The 11,651-nt window shown below is 47.2% G+C and overlaps 1 protein-coding gene across 3 annotated transcripts; it reads right to left on the bottom strand.

The window, feature by feature from the left end:
- Nucleotides 1–3,872: 3,872 nt before the first annotated feature.
- Nucleotides 3,873–10,308, bottom strand: tnfrsf9a (tumor necrosis factor receptor superfamily, member 9a). 3 transcript variants are annotated; one of them, XM_035382402.1, is made up of 8 exons: nucleotides 9,897–10,308; nucleotides 8,616–8,901; nucleotides 7,333–7,452; nucleotides 6,794–6,934; nucleotides 5,758–5,830; nucleotides 5,297–5,415; nucleotides 4,754–4,900; nucleotides 3,873–4,346 (listed from the first exon to the last, which is right to left on the bottom strand). In XM_035382402.1, exons 2-8 carry the CDS (start codon nucleotides 8,758–8,760, stop codon nucleotides 4,228–4,230), a joined length of 864 nt encoding a protein of 287 aa, XP_035238293.1. In that variant the 5' UTR covers nucleotides 8,761–8,901; nucleotides 9,897–10,308; the 3' UTR covers nucleotides 3,873–4,227. The 3 variants fall into 3 exon arrangements, with proteins under 3 accessions (XP_035238293.1, XP_035238290.1, XP_035238292.1); XM_035382399.1 differs by having other exon boundaries at nucleotides 3,873–4,349; nucleotides 9,897–10,306; XM_035382401.1 differs by lacking the exon at nucleotides 9,897–10,308 and having other exon boundaries at nucleotides 3,873–4,349; nucleotides 8,616–8,938.
- Nucleotides 10,309–11,651: the final 1,343 nt, after the last annotated feature.

The following is an 11,651-nucleotide window of genomic DNA, read 5'->3' as shown; positions in this document are numbered from 1 at the left end:
ACACAGACACACACACACACGCCTGTTTGCTCTACCCTGCTGTATCTGCTTTATCAGGACCGCCCCCCCCCCCCCCCACGCGCAACCTTTCACTGTCCGGGGTTTTGTGTGGAAATTCTTCACGGGGTCGGAGCGGAGTTTCATGGTATTGTGTCATAGGTGTCTGGCGGTTGCGTGAGTCACCTGACATTCTGTGGGTGTGGCTTTGAGTATGTGTGTCAGTCAGTCAGCGTGTGTGTGCATGTGCCTGCCCACAGAAAGGCGTCTCATTAACGACTCCTACATTAACAGCTCAACCCTGGAATTTCTGTTTCCTACAACTGAGAAATGTGCAGATGTGTTTGTTGCCAGGCGCATTTGAGGTCCTGTGTGTGTTTGAGTCTGTGTGTGTGTGTCTGTGTGTGTGTGTGTGTGTGTCCAGGTGTGTGTGTGCATTCTGGTGTGTTTGTGTCCAGGTGTGCTTGAGTCTGTGTGTGTTTGAGTCTGTGTGTGCGTGTATCCAGGTTTGTGTGTGTGTGTGTGTGTGTGTGTGTGTTTGCTTCCAGGTGTGTGTGAGTCCAGGTGTGTTTGAGTCTTGGCACTGGCATACTCTGGATTTTGTACCAAACCCCCAAGCAGCTCCACAAACTGATGTCCGGTAATAAGATTTGGAGGGCACTAAGACAACAGAACAGGACTTTCAACAGGAATAAACCTTTGACTTTATTTAAATAATGCATGTTACAATTTTTGCTATAATTAATTTGTATAAGCAAATAAAGAAATATAATAAATTCAGCACCCGCATTTATTAAAAAATGTTTTTGTTTGAGTATTTTTTTTGAGTAGATAAAACACATTTATTACATTTCTGGGGAGTAGTAGTATGCTTTTTTCTGAGGGCGAGAGATTTGGGTTAATAATCTGAAGTTCTGATTCCAATAGGTCAGGACTGCAGATAAAAAGTGAACACTTCTCTCTAGGGGTTTCGTCATGCTTGTTCCTGGTTATGGTTATACACTTTGTTGTACGTCGCTCTGGATAAGAGCGTCTGCCAAATGCCTGTAATGTAATGTAATGTAATGTAATGTAATGTAACACTGCGGCTTCGCTTGCGTTTCACATCCTTTCTAAAACAAAGCGCGCCTTCAACGGCAAGTGCTTCTCAGCCTCCGAATCTGCAGCAGACTGTCCTCCGATAGGACAACGGGATGTCTGCTGAAACCAGAGAATAAAAAAAATCTTAAAAAGTAAAAAAAACTATCTCCGGTTACCCTCGGTCGTTACCCTCCCCGAAATTGCCGTGAGGCGAACCGTGTCGTGACGCCTCTCTCTGGAATGCCTTTATCATTCCGCTGCCTGCAGCCATACCTGTGGAAGCTACGGCGTGAACTGGGGTGTAGGGCTGTTACCTGGCAACAACAGGAGGGTGAAAAGAGGCCATGTCCCCCTGCGGGCCGTACGGGAGCTAGTGTTACTAACCGGCGAAAACTCCCAGTGTTCAGTTACCCGGACTCCGCCCCATTAGGTTTAAGTCAGTTTAACCCCCCCCCCCCACCCCCCCACCCTTTGCCCAATGACTGGGGGGCACACTTCTGGAATTTGGGAGAGGCGAGGGCGGCGTGAGAAACCGTGTCTGTCAGCCTCGCTTCCATGTGTGCCGAGTTCGCGTAGCGTGTGAACGCAGCTGAATCAAATCAAATCAGATTTTCGTTTGTGTAGCGCTTTTTTTAAAAAAAATAGAAAACGGCCACAAAGACACTTTACAGAGTAGCAGAAAAAGAGCGGAAGCCGGGCCTGAAGCCTCCAGATAGCGAGGACATGGGGTAAAACAAACCCCCCAGTGGGGAGAGAATCGTTCAAACAGTGGCAAGAAAAAAAATCTACCCCCCGAATAGGAAGAAAACTCGGGAGGAGCCCAGCTATAGAGGGGGAGCCCATGCTCTGCTGGCCGGCCTGGTGTAAAGCAGTGGCGGAATGGATGTAACAGAAGTGTAATGAGGGGTCTGGAAAATAAAATGGGTTGAGCAGTTTACAGTTGCGAGGTAATAAACTGGAGCAGTTAAGCATAGGATTACACATGTACACTCACTGGCCACTTTATTAGGTACAACTGCACGTTAACGCAAATATCTAATCAGCCAATCACGTGGCAGCAACTCAGTGCATTTAAGGCATGTAGACATGGTCAAGACGATCTGCTGAAGTTCAAACCAAGCATCAGAATGGGGACGAAAGGTTATTTAAGTGACTTTGAACGTGGCAGGGTTGTTGGTGCCAGACGGGCTGGTTTGAGTATTTCAGAAACTGCTGATCTACTGGGATTTTCACGCACAACCGTCTCTAGGGTTTACAGAGAATGGTCCCAAAAAGAGAAAATATCCAGTGAGCGGCAGTTCTCTGGGCGAAAATGCCTTGTTGATGGCAGAGGTCAGAGGAGAGTGGCCAGACTGGATTGAGCTGATAGAAAGGCAACAGTAACTCAAATAACCACTCGTTACAACCGAGGTATGCATAAGAGCATCTCTGAATGCACACCACGTCGAACCTTGAAGCAGACGGGCTACAGCAGCTAAAGCCAACCCCGGTACTAGCAAGGTGTACCTAATAAAGTGGCCGGCGAGTGTATGTTGTCACAAACTGTCCGTAGCTCGACACGATTAGCACGCAGGAAAGCTGAGTGTGTGAGCCACAGGCACTTCCTGTGATGACTGCGTCGCCCTCCGTGAGCACGCAGTGTGCAACACCGCGCTGGGGCTAACGCCTGGCTTGCACTCCGTCGCAGGACCCTTTCGACACGACAAAAATGACGTGTTTTCCAACGGAAAAGTGGCACCTGACACTTTTTTTTTTGTTATGTGACAGAACTTTCATACTTTGTCACACAGTGTTGATTGGACGGCCGAATGGAACACTGAAATTTGTCGTCATTATTGGATACGTCATTATTTTCTGTGAGTGACAGACCACCTTTTTTTCCGTTTGCGTCGTCTTTTTTTTTTAAACAAAAGTAGATAAAAAATGTATTCCTCCTGTTTCTCTGTAATTTCACTGTTGTGCTGCAACGTTTTCACAGATGTGAACGTCAGCAGTCTGGCGTCTCCTTACCTCAGACAACAGAACCCTGTCCACAGCCCTTTGCCCGAATATAAACGCGAAACGTAGCGCGACGCCTTCGTTTTCGGTCACGTGACGCGGACCGAAAAGGGCGGTGCGAATGCGCTCGCTGGTCCCGCTCCCCGTGCGGCGGGGCGCGAGCTCGCCGGGACGAGGGCGGCTCTTAAACGTCGCGCTGCGCGGCGGCGGCGCCGCGCTGGTGTAGCTGCCGTTTCTCGGCATAGCTGCGAAACTGTTGGGGCTGCGGCCGCAGTTTGGGGGCTGTGGAGCTGGGAAACCCCACAGGAAGGGTGATGCGCTGGAGAGCGCCACGTCACGAATGTCGTTGGAGGTGCGAGGACCGAAATAGACTTCTGGGTCTGAGCTCAACACGCCCACCCGTACAGCACAGCTCTCACTCACACACACACACACACACACACACACTATACACACACACACACACACACACACACACTATACACACACACACACACACACACACACACACTATACACACACACACACACACACACACACACACGTCCAACCGTACAGCACAGCTCTCTCTCTCTCACACTCACACATATATATATATATACAAACACACACCCACATAATCAAATTAAAACCCACTTCTTGGAAACCCCCCAGCAGTCAGCGCAGTGAAACACTCCCCCAGTTACCCTTCCAATAAGTCAACAGGCGGTCCTGGTACTCAAATGCAACTTCCTGAGTTATGCTAATAATTTACTAATATCTAGCTGACCAAATGAATCAAATGCATGTGAGGTATATCATGTGTTGAAATGACATGTCCAGTGTTTAATACATCGAGTAAACCCTTTTCATAGTCCAGTGTCCAGGTAAAAAGGTAGAAAATACGGAATATTTTATACAACAAAAAAGAGTACGAACAAGTGTCTGTCAACAGATTTGAGATTTCCGAACCTAAAGGCGCAGAGCTTCGAGGACCCGCTTCCTGGTGGGGTTTCCCTCCATTATCAGGACCCCCTTCCTGGTGGGGTCTCCCTCCATTATCAGGACCTCCTTCCCTGTGGGTAAAATCCCTCCATTGTGGAGACCCCCCTCATTGTCATCACCCCCTCCATTGTGGGGACCTGCTGCATTGTGAGGACCCACATCCTCGTCTTACACAGGAAGCAGTTTGTCCTCCGACCCGTGGGAGGCGACAGAGTCCTGGCTCCCACATTCCTCCTGCTGTGGGTGGCAGAGACTGCACTCCACCTGCTGCTCCTCCCACTGGGGTCCTTCTGAGGGAGGGAGAGGGAGAGAGGGAGGGAGGGAGGGAGAGAGGGAGAGGGAGGGAGGAAGGGAGGGAGAGAGGGAGGGAGAGAGGGAGAGAGAGGGAGGGAGGGAGGGAGAGAGGGAGAGGGAGAGGGAGGGGGAGAGAGGGGGAGGGAGAGTGAGGGGAGAGAGGGAGGGAGAGGGGAAGAGAGGGAGAGGGATGGTGACGGGGAGTGAAGAATGCATGGGAGAGAGAGGAAGAGGGAGAGAGAGAGTTTAGTTGCACGCATTAAAAATGAACAAATGACAATGTTAAGATACATAAAGTAAAATTACTGTAAAGGTGTTTTTTTTGAGGGGGGGGCTGCTGGAGGGAGAGGAAGATGCAGCAGGAGCTGGGGGGCGGGAGCTGGGGAGGCGGGAACACTACCTGTCGTAGGTTTGTCAGCCACCGCCGGCGTGTTCTTCGTCGTCTTCTCCTTCCTCTTCCTCAGGATTCCGCAGGCGACCGCGCCAGCAGTGGCCGTGATGGCGATAAGACTCAGGCAGGCGATCAGCACAATCAAGGAGACGCGCCCTGCCGAAGGAACAAGAGAGAGAGAGAGAGAGGGTGAGTCAGAGTGAAAGCCTGTCCTGTTGCATAAGAATACCTGATCTTGAGAGGCGTTGTGTGGGCGGCAGTGTAGTAAGGAGCTGGTCTTTTAAGCTAAAGGTCTCAGGTTTGATTGCTGGGTGGGACACCGCCATTGTACCCTTGAGAAAGGTGCTTAACCTGCATTGCTTCAGTGCATATCCAGTTGCATAAATGGATGCTGTGTACAAGCTATGTAAAGAAGTTGTGTAAGCTGCTCTGGATAAGAGCGTCTGCTAGATGCCTGTAATGCAATGTAATGCGTTTTTTTTTCTCTTAGAGAAATCAGTGGAGATGTTGTGTGTGAGGTCGTCCCTGCCGCGTTTCTGTGAGGTGTCTCACCCCCATCGTCGACCTCCGTTTTGGGTTTCAGGTCCGGGACGGGGTCAGCGATGTTGCCGCAGACGATGTCATGGACCGCGGTGCCCAGAGCCACGATTCCCTGTCCCGGGAGAGGGCAGCTGGTGGGGGAGGTCAAAGGTCAGAGGTCACATTGCAGCCTACCCAAAACAGACAGTCTCCCGCTGAAACTGAAAATGGCTTTGATTTGATGCCCGATATGAATATTCATTAAGGGGGTGTGTCCAAATTCAATAACAGTGGTGATGGATGTTTTGTCCTTGGGCACACTTCCTCATTAATATTTTTTAAAAACTGTAATGTATCGCTGGGGTCCTGTTATAAAGCCGAACCTCCTAAAGAAAGGATGCTTAAAATGGAAGGAGTGGATCACCGGGTCATCACTCCCCATCATGTCTCTGGGGGCAGGGCAGAATGGGGGGGGGGGTAGTTGTAGGTCTCACCTGGTTCTCCAGGGAATGCATTTCTGATGAAGTTGGTCGTTGAACGTCCCCTCCGGACAGGCCTGGCAGGTCACTGCACGCAAGAATACAGAACCCGTCAGCTCCCACCTGCCATCTTATAGCCAATACAAACCCTGAAACCGTGTCCATGACAACAAATCACCCAATCAAACATCACAAAGCCCTCAAATACAAACTGACCTCTCTGCCATCCCATAGCCAATACAAACCCTGAAACCGTGTCCATGACAACAAATCACCCAATCAAACATCACAAAGCCCTCAAATACAAACTGACCTCTCTGCCATCCCATAGCCAATACAAACCCTGAAACCGTGTCCATGACAACAAATCACCCAATCAAACGTCACTAAGCCCTCAAATACAAACTGACCTCTCTGCCATCCCATAGCCAATACAAACCCTGAAACCGTGTCCATGACAACAAATCACCCAATCAAACATCACAAAGCCCTTAAATACAAACTCACCTTCCTGCCATCCCATAGCCAATACAAACCTCAGCCTGAAACTGTGTCCATGGCAACTGTCACCCAATCAAACGTCACTAAGCTGAGTGAGCAGGGTGAATCACTATGAACCGTTCTTTTTTTTAGTTTTTATTTATTTATTTATTTATTTTTAAAGCAAATGGGATCCAACGGCAGTCTAACAGACTCACTTTGTGTTTTTTGGACCTTAACAGCAGTACCTCCCGCACAATCAGAGAGGTTTACCACAAGTGTCCTACAACATTTTCAGCAGTCCTCAGCATTTTCTCTTTCTGCCCTCAGGGTTTCCTTTGGACGGTGTTATACGCCGTGCAAGATCGAGTCATGCCTTCCTTAGCTACAATATAGACAGTTGTTTGTTAGTTTGATATCACACTTGGTGATTATAAATGCCCTTCTTGGTGATGCTGCGTTTTGTGTAATGCTGGGAGTAACAGCTGAGAGTTCTCCACTACTGCGATTGGCTCTGGACACGGGCGTCTGATTGGTCATTGTGCTGTGATGTCATGTCACTGGAGCTTACGTTTGTCCGTGGGCTCCTCCCCTCTTCCGCACTCCTTGGCGCAGCGCGAGCAGTCAGCGTCCGCACAGCGGAACCCGTCCACACACCCGCACACCGTGTCGCTGCTGCTGGTGCAGGCCTGCCTCACAGTCCTCACTGCCCCTGGATACACACACACACACACACACCATACACACACACACACACACACAGGCACACACACGCACACGCAACACACACACACTTTAGCAATACTTCAGCAATGCCTGGAAGGGACAGAAACTTGTTGTTTCCGTGATAAAGGTAATTTATGAGACCTTGATAAGTAGAAGCAGGTGTCTTAGTGCTGGAGTAAAGCAAAAACCTGTACCCACTCTGAACCTTTTTGGTTAAGATTGCATTGTACACCCCTGTTCAAGATCTTTCCTGAAGCTGTGATTACAGACCAGCGGGACACCTGACCTCTTCCACCCTGCCCTGCCCCGCCCCGCCCCGGCCAGCCCCACCCTTGCCCCACCCTCGCCCACCCCACCCCACCCTCGCCCATTCCGGTTGAATACCTCTGCACTGTGTACAGCTGCGACAGGCGTACAGTGTGTGCTCTGTGCTGTAGGTTCCTGCCCCACATGGGACACACAGCTCTTTGGGGTCCGGCCCGCACTCTGAGACAATATGGTTTCCTGAACAGAGCACAAATCCATTAATAAACACAAGTAAAAATGACCTCACTTCCTCCATGCCTACAGTTCCCCATTCATAACTTCAAGGTGTGAGGTCACAAATGTGTGATTGGAATGTTCTGAACTGAACATTCTAATGCTGATGTAACGATCACTACCAGTAACTGAAAACAAGAGAGTTCTAGAACTCTGAGTTAGAACTTTGAAAAAAAAAAAAAAAAAAAAACACTACTCTTCCAAGGGTTAAACAGTGATTTATTTTTAATGCCATTCCACTGTTGGACTCAGCGCATTGGAAAAGCACATTAAGAACCCACTGGCTGCATTAAGCCACTGTAGAAATGAGTGAGCTCACAATATCGCATGACAGTAATTTGGAGAAATGAACTAGCAATTCCCTGTGTGTGTGGGGGGGGGGGGGGGGGGGGGGGTAGACATGTAAACATTAAATGTTATGCAACTTTGTCGCCACATTTCCAGTCACGCTGGTTTTTAGTCACAATTCCACACACAGAGCGGTTTAGCGATTAGTCTACAACCGACAACTCTTTCATGTGGCTTTTGAGAAAGTTTTTTTTTTTTGTTTTGTTTTTTTAAACCTCAGAGAGTGCCTAAGCAAATTAGGGAAGTAAAATAAGGAATGAACATGTTTGGTTTGTAGAGATAATTTCAGCATGACGTCTGGCAGTACAGCATATAACGCACAGCATAATTCCATTTGAAACAAACTATAAAATATGAAACAAGCACATGACTCCCCATGCGACAATGCCAGAGTTCACTGCTAAGTTTTATAACAGCGCTGTGCTTTTAAAGAACAAAATTTAAACCGCAAATCGACTGATTGATTGATTGATCAGTTACTGTTTTTATCCCGGTACACCAAAACAGAATGCTGATCACACTGAAGTAAAACAAGACCAGGTTAAAACCTAGTATATTGCTGGACCGAACTGGCCGACGTCACAGACATGCGCGGTGTAACTTTATCACTCACTCACTCAGTCAGTCAGTCAGTCACAGACATTCGCGTTTGTAGGGCTGGCCCCGCTGTTGCAGTCCAGCCACAAAAAAAAAAACATATCCCTAACTCAGTAAAAAGAAAAAATGAGTTATTATAATCTATACTTCTTTTTTAAATGGTGGCAATGCCAGCGACTCACCGGGTCGGCACTTCTTACAGCACACGTCCGTCTCTCCGGAGGGAAGCCAGATCGCGCAGCCAGTCTTTTCATCCCCACGACAACCTTCCAGACAGCCAATCAGGAGCAGCACAGCGGGAAGAACGGCACGGATGGCGGTCTCCATGGCGGGTGGTCTCTGCCAGCCCCCGTGGGGGGGGGGAACAGGAAGTGCTCTGGCGAGGGGGGGTGGGAGGGACGGTGCACGGTACCCTGCCTGTCGGTGCCAGTCACTGGGTTGAACCCCTCAGGGGGACGACGGACTCTCCTGGAGAGGTAGTGTAACAGCCACAGTCAGCCACTAATCTGTCACCAACAAGTCTGCACCTTACCCTTATAATGATGACTCCTCCCTCCCCTCCCCCCCCCCCCCCCACGAGGGGGTGGATCCCTTTTTCTCTGATACCCTCACGGACCACCATCAAACGTTATAATAAATGGTTTTTAATTCGTTACTGCAGTTAACAGAGGACAGTAACATGTTCACTGTTAATTCAGCAGTACCCGGTGTTAATTTAAGACTCCAAATGGGATTTTAAAAAACTCACGTGCGCCATCAGCGTTAATTGATCACTAAACATTTTACGTTACAAAAATGTTATTATCCGCTATTTTCTGAATATAGAGTGCCTACAACTCAGACTCAGAATATATATCATACTTGAACTCTGAAACTCTGTCAGCGAACAGTAATGAGACGTCAGTAGCACTTGACGTGTTCCATTACGTGTTCGTTAGTCGCAGCCACGCGTATCTGTCTACGTAGCGTAGATACGCGCTATCTGCCGCAAACGGACTAAGGAATCGCCTTAAAAACCGGAGATATAATGTTCAAGGAGCCAGACTTGTAAGTCAGAAGTTGCAGTTAAACCCTCAGGTGGGACCCTGGATTCGTGCCTTTGATCAAGGTACACTACCTGAATTGCTTTGATATCCACATGTAAACTACGTATGTTGCTCTGTATAATAATAATAATAATAATAATAGCGTAATTCAATTCGTAAATAATAAAAAGCAAGACTACCACAGATTGCCTTAAACCCTCTAGTTAGCAATGCGCTACACTGCCCATGTCTAATTGTCTATAGCGAATCGGTTCAGAAGCACACTTTCAGAAAGTGCACACATTAAGTATACATTAATAGATTCAGATAACTGATTAATATTAGAGCTATTCTACACTATGTTGTCACGAATAATTTAAAAACAACCACGTGAAAAACACAACTGTTCAATTAAATAATATGGATTAGGAAACTCACCTTTTTCAGATCCGTTTAACGACCTTTAAATTAAATTGGTCCTTAAAATATCCAGTAGGGTACAGTGCTGAGATGTACTGCACCTCTGTTAGTTTGAGAGTCTCTGAACGAGTGAGACCTCGTATATTTACTTTGATGCTACGGAGGCGTCGTGAGTAGGCTATGCGATTTAAAAAAAAAAAAAAATTGAAAGCAGTCGAATTACCCAGTGGACGATGACGAACACAGCGAATGGGACTTCCGCTTAGCAATTTTCAAAGGCTGATCGATTGTATTGGATTGCTGTAGATTTGCTGGACAGGACTACGAATCCGTAATTTTTATTCTGACATCTGAACCACTGTTTCTTCATTTATGGCAGCTGTTCCGTCTGTCCACTCTGGAGAGGGCGTACGTTGAATATAGGCTAGTTTAGAATAGCGACGTCGTCACGAAAATTAAACGAAACTATTTTAAACTCATATTATGTTAACCATAATACGATTGCAGTCGTCTGTATAGATCGGTTAATTTTATAGCCTAAGTGCAATCACAAAGAACGTATTACGATACTCGGGACTATAATTCAGTGTGTTGTTTGCATTAAAGGGATGTACTAAACTATAGGCTAGCCTACAAGTTAGTAAAACAAAGTGTATCTGGGACAACGACACACACGCACAAAAACACGGAGTAATAGTTGTGTAAAATAGTAACCTGGCATTTGACAGACCTCGATAACGTAAGTCTGGAGTTGCAAGGTAAGGTAGAATCATTAACGTAAGCAGCGGATTGTACAGCCATGAATGCACTATGGTTGACGCATTGGGAGCTCTCTGTGATTGCAAGGTGAATGCCCCGCGTTAAACTGTAGAAGGTAATGTAGGCTATATAAGCAGGTCACCGAGTCAACAAATAGGAGCACATCGCTCAAAAAAGATAATAAATCTCCGTTTTATGTTCAGTTTTTTCGGGGAAAGGTGAGTGGCCCGTTTTAGTCGTGGCTTTTAAATGTTTGCCATTTAACGGTGGTCTTTGTACAGCGTTCGACGACCGGGGACGGGAAAGTCCAGGAAACGGTAGGGTTAAAGGTTTACAAGTTGTTCCGCTCGCGTCTTGTTCTGTAAATCCAGTAATCAGCTTGTGTGCGGTGATTTATGTGTCCGGGTATGTTTAAAATACTTAGTTCCAACGATATATTGGCATCAGTATGCTCTGTGCAGGTGGGGGGTTGAAATGCATAGACCTGGGGAACTGCGACCCTGTCGGGGGGTCCGGGGGGGAGGGGGGAGCATGCCGCCCTGGTATAATTTTTTTGTAAAAGAACCGCTGTGAAATGATTTCTGGTGATTCGGGTAGGGGAAAATACTACAGATTACTGATCAGTGGGGGGGGGGGGGGGTGCTTATTTTGCCTGTTTTTAAATATTTGAAATAAGATAATGATAAAAGTAAAAATATTGGAAGTAAAATGAAAATTCGAAATATTTTAAGTTTTGAGAGGCTCTATGAGTTCACTATAGACCTGCTGTAAAACTGCATGTATCACCAACTCCTTCACTTAATTGTCTTCAGGGGCAAATGTGATGACCTCCAAAGTGAAAAACGAACAAAAAAACATTATCTAGCTAGCAAGCTAATATCTTTTATTGTCCTTAATTAGCTACCTGTGGAAGATGGACAGATTATAAGGGTGAAACACAAAAAGGAAACAGTCTTCAGTTTCACATTCGCCGGGAGCTGAGTCATGTTATTGGTGAGGGCACGTTTCGCACAC

Source organism: Anguilla anguilla, chromosome 11 (genome assembly GCF_013347855.1).
Source record: "Anguilla anguilla isolate fAngAng1 chromosome 11, fAngAng1.pri, whole genome shotgun sequence".
NCBI lineage: Eukaryota > Metazoa > Chordata > Actinopteri > Anguilliformes > Anguillidae > Anguilla > Anguilla anguilla.
Note: the sequence above shows the minus strand (reverse complement) of the source record. Positions and strands in the feature narration are given on the sequence as shown.

Bases quoted from the DNA above. Each gene is read 5' to 3' on its own strand.
- tnfrsf9a (XM_035382399.1), bottom strand. From the start codon at position 8,760: ATGGAGACCGCCATCCGTGCCGTTCTTCCCGCTGTGCTGCTCCTGATT. The intron at 7,453-8,615 runs GTGAGTCGCTGG...TGCTCTGTTCAG, and splicing joins CTGTAAGAAGTGCCGACCCG to GAAACCATATTGTCTCAGAG. The intron at 5,831-6,793 runs GTAAGCTCCAGT...TCTTGCGTGCAG, and splicing joins GGAGGAGCCCACGGACAAAC to TGACCTGCCAGGCCTGTCCG.